The 26,716-nt window shown below is 37.0% G+C and overlaps 2 protein-coding genes across 5 annotated transcripts; one reads left to right on the top strand and one right to left on the bottom strand.

Moving 5' to 3' along the window:
- Positions 1-324: 324 nt before the first annotated feature.
- Positions 325-23,961, top strand: LOC306871454 (myosin light chain kinase 3-like). 4 transcript variants are annotated; one of them, XM_079419402.1, is made up of 13 exons: positions 325-565; positions 5,538-5,631; positions 5,751-6,090; positions 7,279-7,754; positions 8,640-8,745; positions 10,152-10,245; positions 11,413-11,522; positions 13,730-13,871; positions 14,573-14,643; positions 18,333-18,461; positions 20,060-20,212; positions 22,317-22,452; positions 22,570-23,961. In XM_079419402.1, the coding sequence occupies exons 1-13, from the start codon at positions 467-469 to the stop codon at positions 22,645-22,647; spliced, it is 2,028 nt and encodes a 675-aa protein (XP_079275528.1). In that variant the 5' UTR covers positions 325-466; the 3' UTR covers positions 22,648-23,961. The 4 variants fall into 4 exon arrangements, with proteins under 4 accessions (XP_079275528.1, XP_079275529.1, XP_079275526.1 ...); XM_079419403.1 differs by having other exon boundaries at positions 366-565; positions 5,820-6,090; XM_079419400.1 differs by lacking the exon at positions 325-565 and adding an exon at positions 3,193-4,003 and having other exon boundaries at positions 22,570-23,960.
- Positions 23,115-26,716, bottom strand: LOC306871474 (origin recognition complex subunit 6-like). Its single transcript, XM_079419434.1, has 7 exons — positions 26,579-26,716; positions 26,341-26,467; positions 25,670-25,833; positions 25,507-25,596; positions 24,762-24,871; positions 24,314-24,400; positions 23,115-24,097 (listed from the first exon to the last, which is right to left on the bottom strand). Exons 1-7 carry the CDS (start codon positions 26,641-26,643, stop codon positions 23,967-23,969), a joined length of 774 nt encoding a protein of 257 aa, XP_079275560.1. The 5' UTR covers positions 26,644-26,716; the 3' UTR covers positions 23,115-23,966.

Below are 26,716 nucleotides of genomic sequence, written 5' to 3'. Positions count from 1 at the left end.
TGCATGAGATTAGATCCTTTACAAGCACACATAGTCTCTCCTCCTATTCTCCTACAACAGCATAAGAGAAACTGAAATCTGGTCTGACCTCCAGCATCCTCGTCATATCGCCATCTCTCCATCCATCCCGGCTTTGCAGGGAGGAAGACTTCCCGTGGGGATGGTCCCAAAACAAAAATACAAATCTGAGACCTATTAATAAAACAGAACACTCACATTTCCAGCATACTCACGCTAATCTCAGGCAGCTGTTATCTCTAAGCAGGAAGTGCTTTCTGGGCCCACTGCCGTGCTGACGGGGGGCGCGTACCCAGTAAACGGGCTGAAAGTGATAAGATAGTTAGTGTTTGAGGGGTGATCTGTCCACTCCAGAATGTTACAGTACCCTGTGAGTCCGGGTCTGGGGGATATTTGTTGCTTGTGGCAGCCCACATTGGGAATGGAGTCCACTGAGTCCTACTAGCCCATGACAACAGGGCAATGCATGATGGGGACCTCTCTGTACAGATCAACGCTTCTCAGCACAGGTGGCTTCAGTGTGTCGGACTACATACGCAAATTCGCGGTAAGATCCTGCTTTTGTGCAAACAGGATGAGAAAATTCAGTACTTATGGATTTTTTTTTTCTTTCTTATAACATTATAGATATATGTCTTATAATAACATGACTGGCAAAAACTATATGCAGTTACTTTTAGATTATTGTCATTTAAAAAATAAACTACTATTTTAGGGAGTTAAATATATAGTTTTTGCCAGTCATGTTATTATAAGACATATATCTATAATGTTATAAGAGTTTTTAAATATTTCAAAGCTCACCTTATCTAATATTAATTTAGGACTCTCATGAAAACATTTTTGTTTTTCACACACTTTTGTTTGCATATGTAAGCTACTTTTAATTCAAGTGGTTTGTTATTCTGAGGAGGAGTTTTTTCACTATGTTTTACTAACAAACATGTTCAGAGTTGCCTTATCACATGGAGAATATGTGATTACTTTAATTACTTTATCTGCATATTTTGATCATTTATAAGCTTCTTTCTTGAACTGTTGTTTTAGTTGTGTGCTCTTTGTCATTTTCTCTTTTCTTTTTTGTTGTGGCAAATCATCTCAGCATTGTTTCACAAATTGTTGCATATGTTTTTGATACTGGTGCCCTTTTGGCCTTTTGACGAATTGTGCATTGTCTGTAACATTGCTAAACTACTACTGTTGTACATTCGACAGCACAATCCCATCTCCTTTCTCAGAACAAAGAGAAAACATGAAAAGCCAATTAGCTTGTGTGGGTGAGTTAAGAAGAAAAACTATTTCTTTCAAGTATGTTTAGTTTGGGATGTTAAATAGATGACATTTGATTGAATTTGAATTAATCTTGACACTTTACAGCACTCAGAGTGAGTTTTTATTGAATGGCCTGAACAGTAATGGGATTTGCATCAAATTTACATACCGCCACCCTGAGCTCTTTTGTCAGAGGCAGAAGTGGGATACAGATTCTTCTGCTCTTTCAACCTATGGATCCCTGCCATGTCAAATATTTATGTGAGGGCACAGAAGGGATTGTAAAATGAGACTACAGTGCAAACATTCCCTTCAGAGAGGGCAAGGCTAAACACCACTATGGACAATAGCATACATCCATTAACTTGACAGAGCCCTTCATCGTCTCCATCAGGCTGACGATGTACCACAAGTACAGCAGTTTAACAGTAGACTTGCATTTCCCTTCTGAACGCACACTGTGTACTCAACATGTTTGTGTGACATTTTAAATGAATATCAGAGATCAAAGAGGTTTTAATATATTAAGCAATGTTATACTTATGCTTATCTCTGCCAAACAGATATTCTTTCCCAGCGATGTTAGCTATCTTACTGGCCCGAATGGCGAGTCCTGTTGTGGAATGGAAATTGAGTTGCTTATGTTGTGCCAGCTTGTAATAACGGATCCCCACCACCACTAAATAGTCAGCATGGAGCCACATTCCTGTGGTTGTCCTGACCCTGGTCTCTATCTCTATTGCATAATAAGGTTATACTATATTGTGAGTATTGTGTTTTGGCACCCGAACATAGCAGAAAGCTCTTATAGAAGGATACAGACAAAAAGTCTCTGGCTTACACATGGGGCATTGGCATTACGGACAGAACATCCAGAGAGTTCAAGGTTCCCCTCTCTAGAAGCCCCTTTATTAGAGGTGTCTTATATATTTGGTAGATGTTTTTCTCCCAAGCAACTCACATTGCATTCAAGCTATACATTTGATCACTTGTTACAATAGGAATCAAACCAATGACCTTGTCATTGATAGCATTATGTGCTACCATCTGAGCTGCATTGAGCTTTTGACATGTTAAGTAAATAAACATGATTTTCTAGCCTAAAAAATGGTTGTTTGCTTGTTTACCCAATCATTTCTTTAAAACCTCTTAATAGATTAAATAGAAAATCAGGTGAAACATTAAAATAACATTCAGGTTAATTGATAAATTAGTTTATATAACTTATAATCTTTTGTTAATTCATGTCTATTAATGGTACATTAGATAATAATTATAATGTTAACTAAAGTGTAAAAATCAACTAGTTATAGACATAGGTAGTAGATATTTTATATTTTGTGAATGAATGTATAGTATTTGAGAAAATTTGTCTAGGGATGTTTTCTTCTCTAAATGATTTCATTTCTGGTTATGATGATTTTGTTGTAATGATTCAGCTAATGGAAAGACCCAGGATTAACTATGGCTGGATTCCAGATGAGGTGAGAGAGAGACAGTTGTAGCATATCATTCATCCTCATACCAGTGTCCACAGAGGTTTATTTTTACTTAAAATGTCAGCCAATGTCACGTCACGTTCCAATGAGAAGGGTGTTATAGGTGATATATAGTTAGCATAGGGTGGATCCAGTGGTTGAGTCTCAAAGGAAGATGGGTGCAACTGTGTAACAATGAATTTAAAAAGAAAAGGTGATAAGAACATGAAAGAGTGAGATTTCATCTTTCTTTCCTCTCCTAATGATCGGCCATTTACAGAAATCATTCCATTCGTGCTCACCCGTCAGCAGCATCTGCTGAGGAGAGTTTAAATGTTTTGGTGACGTCAAGAGACCTCTGGAACTTTGGCAATCACCAAGGCCCGCTAGGTCATATAAAAGGCCTGTCCCAGAGTATAGGAGAGAGAGAGAAAGAGAAGAGGGGAAGGAAAATAGAAGTGGAGAGATAAGATACCCAATGGAGGTGTTTATTTAAGTGGTGTCATGTCTCTGGCACGTACCAACAACAGGGTTTGTCTGAGCTATCTGTTTTGTGAGGGGCACACAATACCTCAGACAAGCATAGAGACCACGGGGGAACAGAAATAGGGTGCGGAGGGATCAGTGTGGCTTCCTCTTTTTCTACATTTTCTCAGTGCATGCGACCGGGGCCAGCCATGAGTAAACAGGCAACTCTGGCCACATGTATTGCTAAGTTGTATGAAGGCGGCAGGCTGGAGAAATCTGGAACTGCATCTGGGACGGTCAAGAAGACGAGTCCAACTCTGATAGGTAGCCTGAGCAATGTGGAGGTCAAGTTAAACGCCCTTGAAGGGAAGGTGGAACAGATCGAACATACCCAGACGGAGGTCCTTCACAAGCTGAGTTCATTGTGTCAAGGAATGGAGGCGCTAGAAAGGAGCCTTGTGCAGCACAAGCAGGGTGCTCAAGAAGCAAACGTGATTAAAAATGGTCAGCGAGAGAGCAACAAACTTAATTTGCTGACCGAGGTCAGATCGCTTTGCGGTGAAACTGTGGATCTGCTTCATAACCTCAAGCACGAGAACCAGCAGCAGAGAAAGAAGATTGAATGCATGGAAAGTTCTTTGTCCACTCTGGAGACAGTATTAGGGTATGTGGGGAATGCTTTCCGTAACTCAAAGATAGTGGAGTTCATCCTCAATGGTGTGGTGCCTTGGAGGAAACAAGGCCTTCTGGACACTGTGGAGGAAGAGGTCAGTAAGATCCTGGTCATCCGAGATCTCTGTTCCAAACAGATAAACAGAAAAACACAGAGGTTATGTGATACTCAGCATAGCAGATCGGATAATGTAGAAAGAGGTGAAATAAGAGCTGTTTATTTCCAAGCTGTTTACTACAGCTAGAGCTGTCCCTGAAAATGAGGACAAATTCAAAACAGCCTGCAGGGTGAAATAATTCCTAATGTGATATTGACTGTTTCTTTTAAAAGGAGCTCATGAAGAACTGAACGTACTGTTTAGAGCTCTGTTTTTTTTTTTTTTTTTGCTTTGTTGTTTTTTAGGTTATTGCATTAGATCCTTACAATATATGTTATGCATGTTACTATTTTAATTAAGTGGAAATATAGCAGTTCAGTGTGGTAGTTGTCAAGTTGTCTTTACTGTTCATAAGGTGCCTAAATCTTATTCAGAGTAGAATGACAGAGTGTGATAGTAGTTCATGGTACTGCATTTGCAATTCATAGTACCTTAGTAATAATATAGTAATAACATAGTAACTAATTCATAATAACTTTCAGTGCTATATTCAGATGTCACAGTTGTTTGTGCATGTTTTTAAGTATATCTGTTGTCCTAACCATTGTTTCCTCAACTATTTAATTTGTTGGCTGACCTATTCTTGCTATTCTTATTATGTTTACGGCCAATCTAACCTTTTACCAAGGTTGCTATTTTATCTATGATGCGGCAGAACGGGCCTCATGTTTCAAATTCCTAGAGTGGATATGTGACTGAGCTGATGGTGACTGAATATATGTTAACCCAGTTTTGCAATTAGCAAAGCCAGCTTAAACCTATACCTTTATCACACATATTTTAAGTTCAGTATATAGAAATACAATGTTCTCTGAACCACTTCCAGGACATATTCCATGTCTTTTCAACCAGAATGTACATTGACAGATGCTTTATTTTTAAGTGAAGACTGCATCTCTTTTGTAATTATGAAGTTAAATTGCTTTTGGATCCAAGTAAAATCGTGTAATAGTTGGCTTGCACTAGAAAATGGAGCTTTCCACACTGTGTGTAATAAGCAGATCTGTTGTCAAACAGTGTAATTATACCAAGCATTTCATGCATCAAATGCCAAAAACCACAAAATGGAATGTTTTGTCCCAAATCCCCTCTGAGCCGTGTGATGAACATGAAGCTGTGAAGTGCCATTCCGTAAACAGGTTGACTATTATAATAATGCTTCACCATAATCAGCATAAGCATCATGTATTGTTATAATTCACACACCCACTTCATTTTTAAAGATCGCATGATGTAAGTACTCCTAGACGTATCTGAGTACGACTTTGCCAAATACATTAAATTAAATCCATAAAAACATAAAATCCAAAGTTTGAGAGAATTTTTCAAATGTATGCTATTATTACCCATAAAATGAACACATCTGTTTCAGCAATTAGAAGAAGGCTGACAAAGTGAAATAAATGTTTTAGTCATTCAATACTGCCTAAAACCCTTCAAAAGTGTAATATGTCTGCATTTGGATTGACAGAAAAACAAGCCAGATGACAACAGCATCAAACCAAACAACAGTTTCTGCCACCAGAGCACACAGACTTCAGTGGCGGTCAAAGAAGTAATTTCAGGTATGAATAAACTATTCCAATGGACTAGAAATGTTTTGATTAAAGAGACAGTTTGTGAAAAATGATATGTCAGAGCTCTTTCCTGCATGAATTTCAATATATGGTTTTGCAAAACACAGCTGAGACTGAACTCCAGCAGTCAGAGGTCACTGGTCCCACTAGTCCCAGCAATCTACCTTCTTCTCAAGCCCCTACAGGAGAAAGCGAACCTCTGATACCTGTTAGTACAGGAGAAAGCTGCAAAGCCTTAAAGAAGGCCAAGGAGGTCACTGTGAAAAGCAGAGCACCTGCACAGGTCCAGACATTTGCTCCTGAAGTCCAACTGGAGGCTGAGGAGAATGACTTACATTATGTACCCAAACAAGAGACAGATATCTCAGCCGCCGCACCAGCTAATGCTGAATGTGTCACTGTGACAACAACTAAAGTGGAAAAAGATTTGGCTCTTCAGCAAGAGAGGTGAGATATTGCTACAAATTGCTGCCATTTAATGTTCAAAGCAAAATGCTGTAAAATTAGCTATTTTTCCTCCCATCTTAAAGTTGAAAAGGGATCTTGTCAAAAATTACAATGGGCTGAAAAGAAAACAGGTTATAACGAAAGACTGAACATTGTCCTTGACCACCTTTGGAGATAATTACATAGAAGCTGTCTGATGCCAGTGAGGAGGACTTTTTTATTTTTTATTTACACTTTTCTCCAACAGATACGAACTATAGAGAAGATTAGAGAGATCACATTTATGGAAGACTGTAATTAATCCTGCTAAAGTGGCCAGAAGTTGAAACATAAAATAATACTTATGAAAAATGTAGCTTCTGCTCATTTTCAGTGAATAATGCTCATAATAACATCTCAGAACAGACCAAAAAATAAATCTAACAGTCATCAAGAACAGCAGTACACCGCTCCTTGTTGAAAAAAGTCCTAAGGCTCAATACACTCTTAAAAATAAAGGTGCTTTACATTTTTGGTTACACAAAGAACCATTCAGTCAGCAATTCTTTAAAGAACCATCTCTTTTTATAATCTGAAGAACCTTCTTTCACCACAAAGAACGTTCTTCGGATGTTTAAGGTTCTTTATGGAACCATAGACAAAAAGGTTCTTCTCTGACATCGTGAAACACCTTTTATTTTTAATAGTGTATAGCCTTGTTTTTCTCATCTGTCATAAGAGTTTTAAAAGGCAGAGTGTATTTGTAATGTAATTAATGTATTTTTTAATGTGTTAGCAGTGTGTTTTGCACTGAGGCACAAAAGACTGTCTACCTCAAATAATAGGCTATATTGTGCTTGCCAGAAAGCATAATTCATTAGACAAATGGCCAAGGTCCTGAGATTACACTATGCGGGATTTTGACTAGTGACTGAATGCATGTTGCCAGGCATTATATGAGTTTTAGGCCATTTAGTTTTATTCAAAACATTCCAATTAAGGACCTTGTGCTGCTATTGGTTTTGCTGTTGTTCTCGGTATCTTCTCATGTGCATCCACATAATTTATCATAGACAACAAACCCACTTATGTACCCACTGTGTTTCTTGATTCCCATTACATACATATTTTGAATTGATTACATATGTCAAGGTCTTTGAAAATTGAATGAACAGCACATCAAATGGTTCTTCCTTTGATCATTCACAGGGTTCTTGAACAGGCAGATGCTTCACAGGTTGGTGTGAAGACTTTACTCAAGTCACTAATTCTTGAACAGCAAGTGGAGCCAAAGGTTGAGGTTCCTCAAAAACAGGCTGAGGTTTCACAGGTTGGTGACGATGCCTCTTTGAAACCATCAGTTCCTGGACAACAGCAACTAGAGAAGCATGTTCCCCACAAACCTCTGCTCTGCACCAAAGAGCCTGTTGACAAAGATGCAGACGTCAAGCCACAGCATAAAGACACAGTGGAGAGGGTAACACCTGTGCCAAAACATGATGAGAGAAAGACGGAAGCTGAACCAGTTGACAAGAAAAATGAAAATGAAACTACTGGGACAATTTTGGAGTCTGACCTAATAAAGAACTGTGCAGCTAATAGTCCACAAATAACAGCCATTGTTGAGGAAAGAACAGCAAAATCATCACCTCTTAGAAAAGCTGAGTCACAGCTACTGATCATTGGTGAGTTAACATTGTGTTACCGCCAGCTGGCAAAATTCATTTATTGTGGTGATGCTGTGTTAATAAACCCTCACTAGCTAGGGATGGGGATTGTTATATATATATATATATATGAATCCAGGTTCTTAACAGTTCCATTAATGATACTATTAAGAAATAAATAATTGGAAGAAAAAGAAATGCAATTCTGTTGCATTTGAATTCATAAGAGCACAACAATTACACTTACAACAAATACATTTTTGCAGATTAAACATCAGATTCAAGTCAGACTAAAGCAATTAGTTAATGTCCTCTTGCACTGAAAGACTGGTTACGGATAATGATAATTTTTTGGAATATTCAAATAATTTTTCTTTTAATTGATGAAGACTGTAACTTGACAATTACTTATTTCTGTGGAAGTGGATGTAATGTATATTTTTGATTCACTAAAAGAAACGTCTCACGAGTAGCTCATTTGGGAGTCAGGTTACATTGTGATGTATGATTGCGATTCACTAAAGAGTCACTCTTCTGGGAGTTGGACTACAGAAGTTGCGTTGTATGATTTTTTTATTCGCTAAAAAGAATTGTCTCATAAGAGATGGCTGGGGAGTTGGACTACACAAGTTGTGCAAGTGTGGATACATGTGATGAACATTGACTTCACGTGACAAAAATGATCAGTTAAGCCTATTTAGAAAGTAATGTGTAAGTGTAGGTCAATTTAAAATCCAATTCATCACTTGTAATTATAACTAAGCAGCTTATAATTTGTCAAACAGAGTGAAAACTTTTAGCAAACAGCACTCCGGATGTCAGCGTTCATCATGTCACCATGCTACAGCCTGTTTTTGTGTTTGGGGAAGTCTCTTAGCATGCTGAAATTTGTTTTTTTTTCAGATGACAGTCCACCTCTTCCAGCCCCGTTTGAGCATCGCATCGTCAGCGCCAAGCAGGTTCCCATGAACGCATATTACGCCGTCAACCCCGATGAGGTGCTTGGCGGGTGAGTCCAAGTGTTACAGAGATTGTTCACCCAAAAATAAATCACCCTTTTGTTGATTCAAGATTCAAGAGTTTTATTTGTCACATACACAATTATACAGAGTATAACCAGCAGTGAAATGTAGGTCAGATCCGCTCCAAGGACAGTGCAATTATAAAGTATACAAATATTAAGAGAAGAAAAGTAGAAAAAATTAAATAAAATAAGAATAAAATAAAAAGATAAGATAAAAAATATAAATATAAATGTGCAGGTCAGTATGTTGTTGACTTAAATAGTACTAAGAGGAATGTGCAAACTAATGTGCAAAAAAGTTGTACAGGGTATATAATAGCAGCAATATGAGGTAGAGAAAAATTATGAATAGCTTATTGATATGGTGATAAAATCTTATTGTTCCAAATCTGTATGACTTTCTTTCTTCTGTGGAGCATAAAAAGAGCTATTTTGAAGAATGCTGGGAACAAAACAGTTTTGGTTACCACTGACTTTATGGATAAAAAAAAAACAAAAAAAACACAAAAGGCGTTTACCAAAATATCTTCTTTTACATTCCGCAGAAGAAGGAATATCATACAGGTCTGGACTGGAACAACATGAGCGTGAATAAATAATAACATTTCTGTATGAATTATCAGTTTAAACCCGTTTAATGCTACTTGCTTTATATGTAGTCAATAAATCACAAAGGGCCGGATGGGGATGTCATAACCCTGATATAGGCTACACAAAAACTTGTTTTTCTTGTTTTTAATAAAAATAAAACTTGTTTTAGCATGAATTAAGAAAGCAATTTAGTGATATTTATATATATTTATAAAAATGTTCTTTGAAAATACGATTTAATTTATATATAAAAGTAAAAAAAATATATATTTTTTTTTAAAACAAGACGAATCTGATCCTGTCTAACATTTTTCTCCTGGCTCTATCTGTATGTATTGTATTTGCCCAGCTGTGTCTGTCATGCTGAAAACAGTGCAGTAGATAGGAGTATTAAGTGAGGGCGGTTACTCTTTCTCTAGGACTGGCAGATAAGCATGCGGGCACAGCCCATGGAACATACAGCACTAGTTTAATAACTGGTACACGCAGACAAGGGCTCATTTGAACCCCCTCTCCACTTCTTGCTCCTCATACACCGCAAATAAGCACTGGCTTGTTTTTTGACTCAACATTGGCAGAGTTTATTTTGGGCAGGTGTTGAGCAGGTCTGTTTGCATGGAACTTATTTTCAGCCAGCAGCAGTCGCCATCTTGACACAAACATGTTATCTCATCCCATGGAGACACAGAGAGTAAATACACAGTGAGAGGAAAAACTAGTGAAAGATAACTTTCACAAAGGTTGAAATGATTCCCATAATGCGTGAAATGAAATCTGCATGTGTATGTATGTTGTTCCAGAGGCCGATTTGGACAGGTACACAAGTGTGCTGAATTGTCGTCAGGTCTTATGCTGGCAGCAAAGATTATAAAAGTCCGGGGAATGAAGGAGAGGGTGAGTAGTACAAAATACGCATAAACCATTAGCGTTTCAAAAATATTTACCCCCCCCCCCCCCCTTTCTCTTTCTCTCTCTCTCTCTCTCTCCCCTCCCACTCCAATCTGTCCATCACTCTGTTCCTGTTAGGTTGCTTTATGAGAACATTTCCTTGACAACCACTGACAGTTCTGAGCACATGAGCATATGAAAAAATCTGCACACATTCACACATGCTGTTGCACTCTCACAAATAACATAATAACACCCATAGTCCCTCAAGGACATGGAAACGCATGTTGTTTCTTGTATCTGCATTAAAAAAAAGCATACATCCATACAGAAAAGCACATAATATTTATACAGGGCTCCAAACACTGAGCTGTTTTCATATAATGTGAAATATAAAAATCTTTGCACATGTACTTTCATCAGTTCCCAACATCCTCCAAGCTTCAACAAGTGCATCTAATTACATCTAATGACAGCTCTTCTGTCATAAGCACTTGCCCTCAGTGCATTGCCATTCTCTGTCAGTTGCCGTCATTAGAGAGCAATCAGTGAGGAATGGGCAAGTAAAGATAATTTTCAATCTCTCATGTTTTAATTCCACAAATGTCAAAAGAAGTTAACACACAGTCACATAGAGGATATGTACACTCAATCTCTCTAAGCATCATTCCTGGAAACATTTGCATTTTGAAATGCTCCTTCATAGTGACAACATGATGTTCCATTCCTTCTGTGTCTGCTCAAAAGTGTGCCAGAGAGAGAGGGAGAGTAGCTTCATATGAAATAATTGAATCCTTTTCCTGGGTCAGTCCACAGAATAGCGGACAGGAAGAGGCAGAATAACTAGGGCAGACAATTACAGGGTTGGCAACAACTGTCAAGCCCCCATTTCGGAAACTGTTTAAACGCTTGTTTTTGCTACCCCATGCAATCATTGTAAATCCACTTCCAGCAATTTAACTGCACAATTTAAAATCTGAAATAGCTTCTCTCTGACTAATGACCTAATTTTTAACACTGCTGCTATCATCCTTTTGAGAATATAACAACACCTTTTCAAAAGCTTAAAATATAGGCTTTAGACAGCGGTTTGAAAAGGAAATGCATTGCAGATGATCATTTATTTGCTTTGTCATTATTATTGTTATTTTACTTTTTGTGCTTTCATTCCAGGATGAAGTGAAGAATGAGATTGGAGTAATGAACCAGTTAAACCATGCAAATTTGATTCAGCTGTATGATGCTTTTGAGTCTCGAACTAATCTCACACTCATTATGGAATAGTAAGTACCCCAATGTACTAGAAAGGTTCATTGAAATATTTACGGCTATTTTAAAATAAAAAGATTTAGCAAAAAATAGTAAATATTGGTCTAAATATTAATTCTAACTTGGCTTTGGATGGAATTCATTAGGCCTCATTTGCAAAGCAAATTTTCTCTTCTGGCCTGGTCCACACATTCTGTGGCAAGAACATAGAGCTCCCACACATGCCACTTTACACAGACATGATGGTGTGTCATCTTCCTGCCTTGTTCACAGATTTAATTCACATTTTTTGATGGTATTGAATTGGAAAACAATTTAGTTTTAATTGAATGATGAATGTTTTGTGTGAATATTTATATTTGTAATACAAGACATAACTATATATGATGAGATGGATATTTTTATATAAAGGTATGTAAAGTCTTAAAATTCAGTTTTGTTTTAGCATTAAAAAAAAAACATTACATAAGGCACAGAAATAGACTCCATCTGAAACAAAACTCTCATTTTCTTGACTTGGATGATGTAAGGCACTGTTTTCCAACAAATGTTTTACAAAGATCCACTGAGTGACATGAGATTGGAAAAGAAAGACCTCTAGAAAGCATGAGAACCCAATGTGGCACTGCATCAGCAACAATTACAAACTCTTTCAGACTAACAGGAGTTCCATGCTTAGCTAAAAACTCAGAGTAATTACAGATTGAACCATTTTGATTGAAAGGTTGAGACACAAAAATAATACAATTTTTAAACCGATTTTCAAAAAAAAAAAAAAAAAAAAGATGTGTTTATACAGTAGATTCTTTTTTATTCCAGATTAGATACGAGTGAGGTGTAGAATTGTGTTTAAAAATGAGGGACCAAGCTTATAACATTTGCCGATGAAAAAGAGATCATTTGACAGGGATTTTCATGAAGTTATAGTTACAGATTAATAAGAAACTTAAACCACCTAGTTTGAAAAAACAACATTAGGGATCAGATTCCATATAGATGAGGGCTTATTGATACAGTTTTTTATCCAATTTATTTTAAAGGTGTTGTTTAAAGTGTTGAAATCAAGAAAGTTTAAACCCCCTTTCTCAATGGTGTTCATAAGTACAGATTTTCTAATAAAATGAGTTTTATTCTTCCAAACAAAGTTGAGAAGCATTGTATCAATTTTTTTTAAGAAAGGCAGTGTTCTTTATCCTCCATATTTGCAAGTCAGCACAGCAATTTATAGCAAAAGCACGTGGGTTATTATTAGCGACTCGCTGACAAAAGAGTCTTCAATAAAGCTCGAATTGCAAAAAAAAAAATGCAACGGAAAAAAAGATAATTAAAGGAGGCTAATTAACTCATAATATAAACTGTATCTTCCAGTTAGTTCTGAACATGAACCGTTTTAAACAACCAGGGATCTGAGCAAAGTTTTTAAGAGCTCCAGCAAACCTGTCTTTCTACGACACCATCTTGGCCGCCTTCAAAGTTTCGGAGAGTTTTTTTCGATCGTGGTCCTTGCTGACGTAAAGGAACTCCTGGGCATTTCTCCCGGAAGAACGCGCCCGTGCACGCATAGACCAGAGCGAGAGCGCGCCCATCAACGCGTTTCATTCAGCAGCACTGCTGCACGGGACTCGCTCGGGAAGAATGTCTCTAAAGAAGTGTGTTTTTGGTTGTGAGGGAAAGATAACCTTGTTCAGCTTCCCAAAAGAACCACCGTTACGTGAACAGCGGATACAGTTTGTTTCAACAGAGTTTCTCAAGTGTGTTTGTTGACGAACGTTTTATAAACAAGGCCCAGTTCGACGCTGGATTTGCATCCTTTGCATCCTGGATTTGCATCCATAGAGATGGAGCAGTGCCAGCTATAAAAGATCCCGGTCATGATTCAGAACTGCAGTGCAGACGGTAAGTGAAACGCATCGGCGCAAGTGCTCGTCACTCTTTAGCTCCGCCCACACGGCGCGCCTTCAGGACCTCGGCTTTTTCCGGAGAGAATCGTAAAGCTGTATCTTTCTTTTATTAATATGATAAAACTAAAGACTTTTTTGGAGATATTTTTTTACCTCTATAGGTACTCAAGATTAACACGAGATTGGGTGAAACTGTGTGTGTTAGGTCCCCTTTAAGCCACTTAATGTCAATATGCATGGCCAAAGAGACTAAACTAATAGAGAGGAGTTAATTTGTGATGGTTCATTTTAAAATATCTTTCCATGGTTTGTTATTTCAGTGTGGAGGGTGGTGAATTGTTTGAACGTATCATTGATGAGAATTACCACATGACGGAGCTGGATGCCATTGTGTTTACCAGGCAGATTTGTGAGGGGGTTCAGTACCTTCACCAGCAGTACATTCTCCATTTAGATCTTAAGGTAAACCGCACACACAGCACTGAATGTTATAATGTGACACTGACGGGATTAGCAGTGCATAGTGTCTCTATGGAAAAATCCACCAGCGAATCTATGAATGTCAACATTTGCTGTCTGAATGTGGTACATTTTAATTAGCATACTGCCAAGGGACTTGTGCCTTGTGTTGCTGTTAACATGTTGTTTATAGGAATATGAAATGCATACCATATGCGTTACAATTCTGCATAAATTACTTTAGTAAAAGTCAAAGACTGTTCACACCAAGGACCTCAACGATAAAGATATAGTCTTGTAAATTCTAAATTTAAAAGAAGCAGTAGAGTCCACCCCTGAACTGTAATGATAATGACAGAGATATTATTATATTGTTGGAATTACTTTTAGAAGTTTTTTTTTCCAGCTGATGAACATAAAAACATTAACAGCCAATTAGAAGTCATCCTGATTTAAAAAGCTCAAGCATTTAAAGCGGCAGATGACAAAACTAGTACACACGTACAATAAACAGAATGATGATATAAATGGGTTTAGACATGACTAATAGTTATGGTTAAATTTATCATTCTTGGTGTGAACAATATTTCCTGTCTTTAATTTGAAACATGAAAATGGTTATTTACATTGTTACTGTAGTATTCATAATCCGTTTTAATCTGAATCTCAATGATCCCTTACTTTTTATATTTTCTTTATTATAGCCAGAAAATATTTTATGTGTGAACAGCACTGGGAATCAGATCAAGATCATTGACTTTGGACTCGCCAGAAAGTAAGCAGACATCATTAAATCCTCTTATTATTAAAAAGTAGGCTTATAAATGCTAACATGATTTTTTATAATTTTTTTTTTTAAAGTATAAAAAGAAGCGCATTTCTCAGTCTTGTATAATTATTTCCCTAATTTCACTCTTAAAATAACGTGTTATAAGAATGGGTTTTCAGCTGGCATCAAGTCTTCTGACTTGCATCACATGGTCACCATGACTACAGTCACATTACTTCATGAGTGTTCATTTTTTGACATCTTTGTTTACGTTAAGCTTCAGAGTTCGAAAGCATTGTAACAATCCTTACAATGTCATCGAAATGTACTCTGTAAAGGCCTTTCCACACTGAGTGCGAAAAAGCGAAACGAATTTCGGATGCGATGACGCGCTGGAATAAAACAACAGCTTCCTATGGATGCTTTCACACAGGCTGCGAACATTCACGCACCGAAAACGCGAATGTTTTTTTTCGTCCAGTCTGACGAATCTTTTCAGTTTCGCAAACGGGCCGTCCAATTAGATTTGAGCTAGGATCACGTGACCGGAGCAGCTGCTGTTGCACAGAAGGGTGAGAATGGTGGCGCTGTTTCGAAAACCAGTGTAAACAAACACAGAAGAAGAGTATCCTGGATAAGAGCGTTGGTATTTGAGAACAGATATATTCTCACATGTTTTTTTAGAATAACATTTCTAATAATTCTCCACTGAATCATGTGATCTGTAGAGCACCGTCCGTTTTCTTGTTTAACTCGATTTTATTTTTTAAATATTTTTCTACACATGAAATATGAAAGCAAATAGACACGATAATGACGATATATTTTCTGTATGTGTTTTGTATGCAGTTCATGGTATTATTTATAGCAATAAAGGATGTTTTTGACAAATATTGGCAGTGTAACATAATAAAACATACAAAGAGTGCATGTGTCTGCTTATTATTATAGAATCAAAATCAACTATAAATCACAATCGGAAGTCATTACAAGCACTCGATGATGTTTAAAGTGGGTAAGCAAATACATTAATAATTAAATACATTTTCAAGTGTAGCTTGATGCTAATTGTACTTCTAATTATATTTTAGGATGTAGCCTATTCTTGTAAGCATTATAGATAGTTTGTTTCTGGTGTAGAACCAAACTTTGTTTATCTTAATTTAGATGTTAAATCCACATACGAGACACATATATCTTAGGAAAAATACATCGTTGTTCGGCGCCTCCTAGCTTGCAGGCGTGAATTAGCAGAAGGCGAACATTCGTTTCGCGCTCCGTGTGAAAGCAACGTTCGTATGGAATTATTTTTGTGTCTTTATTAATCAAACAAAAATTCTGTATTTGAGAGCAAAACTAATTATTTTGTAATTAAAAAATAAAAGTTTGCAAAAAAAGTATTCTTAAGGTTCAAAATTAAAGTAATTGAAAACAAAATAATTTGCAGTGTGTGTAAATCTTTAAAAAATATATATTTTTCTTTGTGCACTTCAAAGAATTTTAATCACTAATCCACAAATGTTGCTCTATTTTCTGCCTTCTTCTTTTGCGGGTCTAAAACGTTTGTTTGCGAGTTGAAAAGTTTTGCTTGCGAGTGAAGCTGTGTGTCAGTGGGCGGTCTCTACGCACCAGGATGAAAGGCCCTTTTCTATTGGCCATCACCAACTACAGACAGGCTTAGCTAACGTTATGTATTTAGGTGGGGGAGCATGAGAAGAGAGAATAATTCAGTTCACTAGTCACTGAATTTAAGATGTTAAATTAGTTAACTTACCCAGTAAAGGAGTGGTTGCTGGCCATTGCTGCTAGAAGCTCGCTCTTCTGTCAGACTGGCGTCAATGGCGGGAAAGCGTAGTGGGCGTGGTCAACCTGTCACTTCAATCGAGAGTGGCCAATAGAAAAGGGCCTTTCATCCTGGTGCGTAGAGACCGCCCACTGACACACAGCTTCACTCGCAAGCAAAACTTTTCAACTCGCAAACAAACGTTTTAGACCCGCAAAAAAAGGCAGGAAAGAGAGCAACATTTGTGGATTAGTGATGAAAAGTTTTTGAAGTGCACAAAGAAAAATATATATTTTTTAAAGATTTACACACACTGCAAATTATTTTGTTTTCAATTACTTTAATTTTGAACCTTAAGAAGACTTTTTTTGCAAACTTTTATTTTTTAATTACAAAATAATTAGTATTTGTAGTTTTCTCAAATACAGAATTTTTGTTTGAATAATAAAGACACAAAAATAATTCCATACGTTCGTCGACGATTCGCCTCGCTTTTTCGCATCGTGCCAGGGGTGTGTCCACAAGGACCACCCCAAACCAGAGTACTGGGTTTGAGTGAAGTCAGAGCAGAGTGAAAATCATGGAGCTGCGTGATTTTGACTGAAGCAAGGAATTTTTCGGGAGTTGTAGTTTTCGTTCGCTCCGCTACCGCTTCATCACGAGCACAATTAATGCCAACAGCTCATAATATAACTGCATTTTATCAAGAATGGACGCATATTCCTTTTTGAGTAAATATATATATAAAAAATAGGCATAATTTAGAGACAAAAAAAAAACTGTTTAAAATGGGAGCAATATGGCAATGTTTTTTGTGGTGTGTGGAATAATGGGAGAGGAGAGTGGCATCTCTGTCACTTTTTTCACCCCTGATTGACAAAGTTTTCTGAGAGGGTTAGTGCTAGGCAGTGCTTGAAGTGGGCCGGTACGCAGCACTTCTATATTTTAGCCTTTAGAGGACCTGCACTTTTTTGTGTGTACTGGCACTTCTGACATGTTGCCGGTACTCAGAGTAAAATCGTCAGGGTCTGGGTGATTAGGATATATGATCCCATATGATTAGAAATGATATTGAAACTATGTAAATCACACTACCCAGGCAGGATCACCTCTCATCTCGACCAATCACGTGAATGAATGCATGTGTGAGCAAGACACTGCTATGATTTACCTCTTTTCATTTAGCAGACACTTTTGTTTTATCCAAAATGACTTAGAAACGAGAAACACTACAACAAAAGCTATGCATGCTACGGAGATAGCAACATTAGAAATGCAACAATACAGAGTGCCAGAATTGATCAGAGCAGAACAAAAGAAAAGTACAGAGGTACGTGAGACTCTGTGGAACAACTGACAGAGAAAAGTAGAGCTTTTATAAAGTAAGTACAGTATGAGTCAAGATCTCACAGGGGAGTTGTGTGCTTTCTAATTGGAGAGGGAAGATCATTCTACCACTGAGGTGCAGTGAATGTGAAAGTTTGGGGAAAGTGGTTTTGAGCCTCTTTGTGAGGTCGCCATAGGATTCCACTCACAAACTCTGCTCAGATTTCTGAAAGAAACACAAATTTGCAGATGTGAGTGTAGGTAGAGTGTACAGAGCCATTGACTATACTTAAACAAATATTGCTGCAGCTTGGATCATTTGAGATTAGACTTCTAGATTGGCTCAGATAGGAAGGGTCTGCTTTTCCTGATTTTCTTTTGTAGAGTGCAAAAATGCATGATTGGGTGTTATTTGTACTTTGGTCAACTAATTTAAAAAGTCCTGCCCAACCTTGTGTTATTATCGTCAAGGTTTGTTATGAGTTTGGGTCAGTTTTTTTTTTTTCTTTCTTTTTTTTTTCTCATATGAGTATAAAATAAAGTCCAAAAACAAATCTGCCAAATGTGTGTGTTCCTCTCCCACCAGGTATAGACCCAGAGAAAAGCTGAAGGTCAACTTTGGAACCCCAGAGTTTCTGGCACCTGAAGTTGTCAACTATGACTTTGTGTCATTTCCTACAGACATGTGGAGTGTTGGTGTCATCACATACATGCTGTGAGTACACAACTACAAGCAGTAAGGCAGATCTATTAATGCAGCATTTCTTATTTCAAAAACATTATGCAGACTTCCAGCATTTAATAAAATGTAAAAATTGTCATTAAAGAGTCAGAATTGACACTTATAAAATATGTACATATGCATTAATGATGTATGTGTTATAGGAAAAAAGTTACCCTTTCTTTCCACACTGAATTGCACAGTGGCATAGACTGAGTGAAATATCAGCGAGATCAAAAGCCAAATGCAAATATGACGCCTGTGAAAGCTTTAGAGGACTCATCTAAGAACATTGAATAGAGCCCTGATAAAAGGGCACCAGTTCCATACAGCTCAAAAAGCATGTTACCAGCCCTGCTGCTCTGAGAAAGAAAATAAAAAACCAGTACACACAGGCAAGCAAGCAAACATAACATCCCATCTCGGATCCTGTGCCCCCATAACTCTCTCCATGAGCTGGCTATAGATGACCCTCTACTTTGACCAATAGAATAGCAGCTCGGCCTCATGATTGAATTAATACTGATTACCTGACAGCTGTTGGTGGAGATTTAGAAGGACTTGCCCATCCAAAGAATGTTTCACCTACTTCACACTTCTCTGAGCAATGAACACCCATCAAGACTTAGGTGTTCAGTGTATTCATTTAATAATAGCTTTTTATTTAAAGTAGACACAAACACATAATTGTGTTAGTGGTGAGTTAATTCACTATAATTGTTTGTTGTCCTCATTTCAAGTTTTTATAGATGGTATTGTGGTTGCGGTTGCTTATCCATGTGCTTTATATATTTATATTCAGTTTTTTTAATTTTAGTTTTGTTCAGTATCACTTTCAGTTTGGCTCAATTTGTTAACATAATGCATTCGGAATCATATCACCATATAGCATTTATAACATTTATTGATGTTGATTTATAAATCTTGTTAATTGTTAGTTCATGCTCATTCATTCTAAATTACCTATTTATTTCTAAATATTAATTTATACAACTTGAAATTTTACAAATGGATCAGTATATTCCAGGGAGTGTGGCTCTGCTGATGACCCAGTGCTTGTTGTACATGCTGGGTGCTTGTTTGTTTTATGTGTATATGCTAAAGTGAAATGTTAAGTTTGTTTTATTTTTATATTTTTATCATTGTTCTTGGATAATTGTTTTGTTGTGTTGATCTTATGGTGTGTTGCGAAGCCAAAAATAATTTTCCAATCGTGGACAATAAAGGAACTAAATAACTAACTAATATAAAATATAATTGAACACTAACTTGGATTAATAGATGCTGTAAAAGTATTGTTCATTGTTATAATGCTTATTGTTAACAAATTTAACCTTAAGTATCAATATTTATTCATAAAACTGGTGATTTAAACAAAACATACAAATGGGGAAAAATACAAACACAATTCGGTAATCATGAAAAGCCAAAAATATTTACAGAGCTTCAATAAGAAGATATCAAAGTAGATCAGAATGGTAAAAAGCAGAGGTATGAGTGCAGCTTTTTCATGTCATACTTTGATAAGCTTAAAACCAAGGATGAACCGATTTCTAGGTTATTCACTCCCTTCATGGTTTCTTTTTTTTCAGTCTGAGCGGCCTTTCTCCATTCATGGGTGACAACGACACAGAAACAATGAACAACATTCTGCACTCCAACTGGGAATTTGATGGAGAGGCATTTGAGAACGTGTCAGAAGAAGCCAGAGACTTCATATCCAGCCTTCTTGTGCCCGCCAAATGGTATTCATCCATCCATCATTATTCCACTAATGCAAAACCTTGAAGTACAGAATAAGTCATGCTTTCTATCGCACATACTTCAGTATAGCCATGTCTTCTATTATTTTTCCTCCTTTCTGGCCACCTGTCTCGTGGCTTTAAGAGCCTCACTTTTCTGAAAGTGAAACTTTCTTTTTGCTCAAGGGCACCACGACTGAGGTGCCCTTGAGCAAGGCACCGAACCCCCAACTGCTCCCCGGGCGCTGCAGCATAAAATGGCTGCCCACTGCTCCGGGTGTATGTTCACGGTGTGTGTGTGTTCACTGCTGTGTGTGTGTGTTCACTGCTGTGTGTGTGCACGTTGGATGGGTTAAATGCAGAGCACGAATTCCGAGTATGGGTCACCATACTTGGCCGTATGTCACTTCACTTTTCTCTTCCATCTCTCAATCATTTCCCCACTTTGACCTGCTCCGCTTCCCTTAATGCATCTTGACATCAAAACTGAAATCTCTCAAAATACAGTGCTGTACACCAAAAAATGGCACAAATGACATATAATTGGCCGGTGACGTTAACCCGGTACTGCTCAGCTGGCATGAGATAATAGCAGGCTGGCACAGCAGGTGGCCATAAGAGGGCACGTTGTCTTTTGCCCACTGTTTTACCACGGTCTATTCAGTAAAAGTGATCGTTAATGATCCATTAACGATCATTAATGATATCGTTAATGATCGCTTTGACAAGGTGCATTTAGACGCAGCATGACACCCACTCTGGCCTTCCTCCCATCTCTTTATCTGTGGTGACAATGTTTTCTAATGACCTCATCACAGCCCCCCACACGAGCCATGTGATTCATATCACCCATGTACATTCATGCTTTCCACCAATGAATACTAATGGTTTATTGGCATGATGATAATGTAGGCCTAGTATAATCAGATGGATTACGTCTTTCCTACTGGTAAAAATGCACTCATGTAGTGAGCAGGTTTTACAAAGTCGGGATGATCAGACATCTTTCAGTCACTTTCAGGACACAATCTGTAACTCTCACTCAAATAAAAATGACCAAAATTAGCCAGATGTTAGCATGGTTAGCCAAACATTAGCACAGTTAGCCAAACATAGCACAGAGATTTCCCAAATTTGTTGTGGTCTAAGCCACTTGATTGAGTGGACGCAACAGAAATTAAGAGTGCAAGACTGTCCCAGGTCTGAAAAATGCCCTATTGCTAATACAGCTTTAGAGAGGTATTTGAGGCTAAGTGTATCCCATTATTCATCATGTTTAGAAACTTACGTGCCCCAAAATTGATAGATTTTTAAAGAAAACTATCCAATGTGCAAGGTAATTCAATCAGATTTAATTAGGTATTAAAAAATGAAATTGCACTTTTTATTGGTGCAGAGATTAACGTGTATTTTGTCAAATGCAACAGCTTTTTATCACTTAATTAGAAGAACCAAAACTAATAAACTGTGTTCCCTTTTAGAGACTAAACTGAAATTTAGAAGTTTATTTTAAAGTGCAAAGTACTGAAAATCAAAAGGTGTAAATAAAGCTCTGTAAAACTTGCATTTTTAAAACAAAACTGTCTCATTTATTAAAAGCTTGGGCCAAAAACTGTAAATACAAATAATGTAAATACTAGTAAGAAGTAGTCATGTTCAAAGACCGCAAGTGGGGAGCAGGCACAGTTAGCCAAATGTTGGCTCTGTCTCATTTCAAAGGCCGGAGGTGGCATTTGTTGGCCATATACGGCATTGAGAATATCTCATTTAAGAGAATAAACCCTTACACTAGCAAAGAAATATATTTCAATAAATTACACCTCACAAGGAATAGTACATTTTATAATTAGGCTTTAACTTTTCTTAAATGATATATCCTCAATGATGTATGCCACTTCCAGACAGTGCAGCCATTGAAATGAGAGTTAGCTAAACATGTTAAAGATGAAATATACATATGATATATAAATGTATAATAAAGTGATTCATAGTCATTGCACAGAAAGGTTTGAGCTGTATACTGCATTTTATGTAACTGTTTGTTTCTTTGAGCACCGGATGTTTTTAAGATCTTAATGTGTGTCTGTCTGTGTGGTCTCTATGGTAGCAGCCGTATGAGTGCATCAGGGTGCATGAAGCATAATTGGTTAAATAACCTGGAGGACAAGGCCAAGATGTACAAAGTTCGGCTAAAGTCTCAGATGAGGCTTCAGCGTTACCTCGCTGCTCACCGTCAGTGGAAGGTACGGAATCACCAGTCAGTGCATGTATTTGATTTAGAACATATGGTATTGCTGAATTGTACCACATATACCAGCATAACATATGATCCTGTTCTTATGGTAACTTTGTTTTTACAGAAACATTTCTATGCGGTTGCTGCAGCAAACAGGTTGAAGAGGTTTCAGCAGAGCAGATCAGTTAGTACTCCGAATTAGCTATTAACCTGCAGTGTCAGAAGCTTGAGAGGACATCACAAAATTACATCGCACACTGGAAAATGTTGTTGTGAAACTTATCTTATTTTTAGAAAGTGTTTATGTTCTTGCTTTGTTTATAGCCAGTGGAAAAAAAACATTGTTAAAAAGTGTCACATTTTCTTAATGTACCTTGTTTAATTTACACTTCTTTATCATGCTTTCACACCAGGAGTGTACGGCATGGATTGGGGGGGGTATGCTTTTGAAGCACATGAAAAAGCTTTTGTCCCTTCTGTGAAGGTGTTTTTCTTGGGCACTACTGCCTTATATTAGTATTTAAAAGAAGCTGTTTTCATTCTCATTGTTGAGTATTTTATTGAAGAGCATGAAGATTTGATGTAGAAACACTATTCATCCTATATTTCCAATCTTTCTTTTGCCTGTTGATTAGACCTGGAAACAAAATATGAATAAGAGACTCAGCTGGCATGGTATGTTTTTATTTGCATTTAAAACATTTCACTGGTTGTTCTGGAATATTTGAATGTTAATTGAATTTATTGCATTTGTGTAGGTGCACACTTTCATATGATAATAGCATAATCACAAATAAATGCACAAAGGTGGTTGTGTTTGACATGGCAATTGGCATACTTAGTACAGAATTATAGGGCGGTTCTGTTTTGCCATTTCTGTCATTGTTCATAGAATGTGCTTCTATAGAAATCATTTTGAGTATTGGGTATTTTCAGCATAATATAAATGGTCACAAATTGCCTGTAGAGAATGAGTGTTTAATCAAAACATTAAAAAAGAGAGAATTGAATTGTCAAAAATACACATTTTATTCATGACAAAAATCAAACTAAACGAAGCAGATAAGCCATTTATGGAAACAAATGAATAATTTATACTCCTGTGAGATTTTACCACAGAAATAATACCACTGAGCAATACTGTCACCAGACATAACCATCCAAATCATGATTGATTAAACGCCACAATTCAGACATTAACACACAAACTAAATGGACAACGATAAAATCATGCATATTGAAAGCACATCTAAATAAGTAACTTAATTAGTAAACCTTTGGACAATATTAAATCTGTCATAAAATGGTAACCATATTTGCACCAAGAAATGCAACGAAACAAAGGATAATAAAAAAGTGCCTCAATTCCTCTGGAAATGTCCAAATGTGAATGGAACAAGTTTCCAGAAGGGGGCAGACAACTTCTCTTGGTAATAGAGTACAAAATCCAATTCAAAGTAAGGTCTTGTTGACATTATGCAGAATCATATTTAAATAAATCTGAAACATAAATCTAAGAGTTCAAGAATCTACTGCCTTTGCTTTTAATGCATTATCAAGGATTTTTCTTTTCCACTCTTCATACTTTTGTGTCTCTTCGTCTTCAGTCCTCTCAACCCGCTCTCGCTTAGGGCATATTGAAAGCTTTTCATCTGGAAAAAGCCAAAAAGACAATTACTTTTATCATCAAACATATGTTCTATTATTAAATATTACATCTCGAAATACTATTTATTAGTCTTATTACTGAGAGAAAAAGCTTTTTTCCACAGCATAAAAAAAACATGCTTAAGAACAGAAAAAGTTCTTAGGGCAGCTTATGGGTAGAATAATTATTATTTACTGTAGTAAGCAAATGGCTTTCTTACCATCTTTTCCTGTTTCTAGCATTTCGGTGATTGTTTTCTGCCTCTTTTGAACCGTTTTGACTGGTTTCTCCATAGATGAAGCCTCGTCTGAGGGTACAGGGAGATATCAGAGCGAATCAGTCAGCTTAATATCACAACTTCAATAACTACTTGAGAAGAAACATGCTGCTCTTTGATGTTGAACTACAAAAAATATATACACTGTCTAATTGTGATATGACTGTAGCCATGGTAACCAGTCAAATGTGTTTCTTCATGACAGATTTCTTTGAAGTAACATTTCTTTAATGAAGGGAAAAAAAAGATTAAAAGTTGTGCTCCTTCAATTACAACATCTTTGTTAAACATGAAAGCCAGACCAAGATCTCCTACAAAAATGCCTTTATTCACTTTAATTAGGCAATGTGTCATTTTCCAAAAAGCTTTTGTTTGAAGGAGTCACACTCACTGCAGATCTCGTGTCCAAATTTCTGAAACTGTGTGCACAGCCGGTCAAAGATACCCTTCTTTGCTCCAGATGAAGAGGCTAATTTCCTGTCAGTTCTGATTTTCATGCACCTTCAAAAAGGAAGAACAGAACCAATTTATTTTTGCATCTTCAGTAACAATGTAAACAAGATGCAGTTTAAATTTAGAGATTTCTGTGGCTTGTTGACATGCATCAAATTTTTTGATCCATCTGTGGGAGCTTTAGTTGTTTATTATCGTACGGTAACAGAGTTTGGTTGGATAACAATAGTCCAACACAGGCTCAGTACATTTAGATTTAGGCAGTCTTATAACATCACCACCTTTAAGAAAGATAGTGGCATTTCTCATGTAAGGACTCACTTTCATAAAGCCTATTATATAAATAACTTAGCTGTAAGTGCAGACAGGAACAAATGACTAAATTGAACAACTATATAACCAATATAGTTGTTAATAGTTGTTAACGATAACCAATCCAAGATCTGACCTTTCCAAATGTAATAAGCTCCAAATTAATCTGTACTCAGTACACTTCTCATAGCCTCATATTAAAGTACTTTGACCACAGTGACACTGTGAAGAGCTTAATAAGGTTCAAGAGACAATTGAGCTCCCAACCAAAATTATGTAATTATCAAACACAATCATCCACCATCAAGTATTTTTGAACCAGTCATTATTTGACTCAATGACAATGAGACATCACAGCAATCTATACTCACTTGCATGCTGCATATAGAGCTGCTGTGGTAAAGAGAGGCTTTGACAAGTCAAGGTCTTGTTGCTGAGCAGCGGGCAAACTGGTCTCATACCTTGAACAAATACATGCAAGTTTATAAGTCATTCATTTAATATTGATTGCACTGATGCAATGTGAAGACTCACCTCTGAAGGATCAGAGAGGCCACTTTAACCGCTTCTAAACACCCATACTGCACTGCAAGATCTCTGAGACCCAGGTTTGACTGCAGGCCCAGCATGCACTCCATAGCCTTCAGATTACTGGAGTAAACCTTAGGACTCAGTCCAGACAGTTTGATGGCATACTCCTATCCAGCAGAAAGAATATATATGGATAATTATAGCCAAACAAAAACAACAAAAAACTTTTACTAAATGTTCATGTGTACAACAGTGTAAAACATTCGATGTTTATTGTGTGAAAGTTATTGTTCAATTTTTTATTACGTTTAATTGCCCCTAATTTTTCAACTGCAAATATCAGTCTGTGGACAAGCATTCGTCATAGGAGATATGTGATGCATTAGGAAAACAGAATATTTCTATTAACTGTCAACCAGACTGTAATTTTGTCTAAATGATGGCAAAAAGTGTTTCCTAATTATGTGTGTATATTTAGGATACATACATTGCTATAAAAAAAGCGTTAGAATATCACCGTAATAGGCCATTTCCATTTAACATTTATGGAAAACTCGCACACATGAATACTTCCTTAATATGATATTACAAAATATTGTAACATACTGAAAAGTTTAAGTATGTCTGTATACATACGCTACACATCACAACGCAGTATGGGAAGTGGATCTTGCCTTGTCTAGAGGAAATTTCATAGAAGTCGCTGCCAACTCAAGGCATATAATGGCCTTGCTGGTGGCTGTAACAGAACCCAGTCCAATACATTTCACTTGGGATAATCGCATGTATTCCTCAGCTTGACTGAAAATAAATGACCACAATTAGTTATGCTGTTATATTGACGCGTTTACTTCGGATCGAACCACTGTCTGTCAAAACAAGCGCCTGTGCACTCGACACTGGACCACTTACCTCAATACTTTAACAGCTGTTATCCCAATCTTCGAAGCAAGCTTACGAAATACCTCTTTATCCATTTGTAAAGTTGGCCAGATCTTCTCTGTAACCACAACACAATGGAGCCCTCTCTGCAGATTTAGCACACAGAGT

This window comes from Barbus barbus, assembly GCF_936440315.1.
Source record: "Barbus barbus genome assembly, chromosome: 1".
Classification (NCBI taxonomy): domain Eukaryota; kingdom Metazoa; phylum Chordata; class Actinopteri; order Cypriniformes; family Cyprinidae; genus Barbus; species Barbus barbus.
The sequence above is the reverse complement of the archived record's forward strand: the minus strand, read 5'-3'. Positions and strand labels throughout refer to the sequence as shown.

Coding starts and splice junctions, on each gene's coding strand:
- LOC306871454 (XM_079419400.1), top strand. CDS start 3,428: ATGCGACCGGGGCCAGCCATGAGTAAACAGGCAACTCTGGCCACATGT. Junction 11,523..13,729: donor CTCACACTCATTATGGAATA/GTAAGTACCCCA, acceptor TTGTTATTTCAG/TGTGGAGGGTGGTGAATTGT. Junction 22,453..22,569: donor CTGCTCACCGTCAGTGGAAG/GTACGGAATCAC, acceptor TTGTTTTTACAG/AAACATTTCTATGCGGTTGC.
- LOC306871474 (XM_079419434.1), bottom strand. CDS start 26,643: ATGGATAAAGAGGTATTTCGTAAGCTTGCTTCGAAGATTGGGATAACA. Junction 24,401..24,761: donor ATTTGGACACGAGATCTGCA/GTGAGTGTGACT, acceptor CTGTACCCTCAG/ACGAGGCTTCATCTATGGAG. Junction 24,098..24,313: donor GCTAGAAACAGGAAAAGATG/GTAAGAAAGCCA, acceptor GGCTTTTTCCAG/ATGAAAAGCTTTCAATATGC.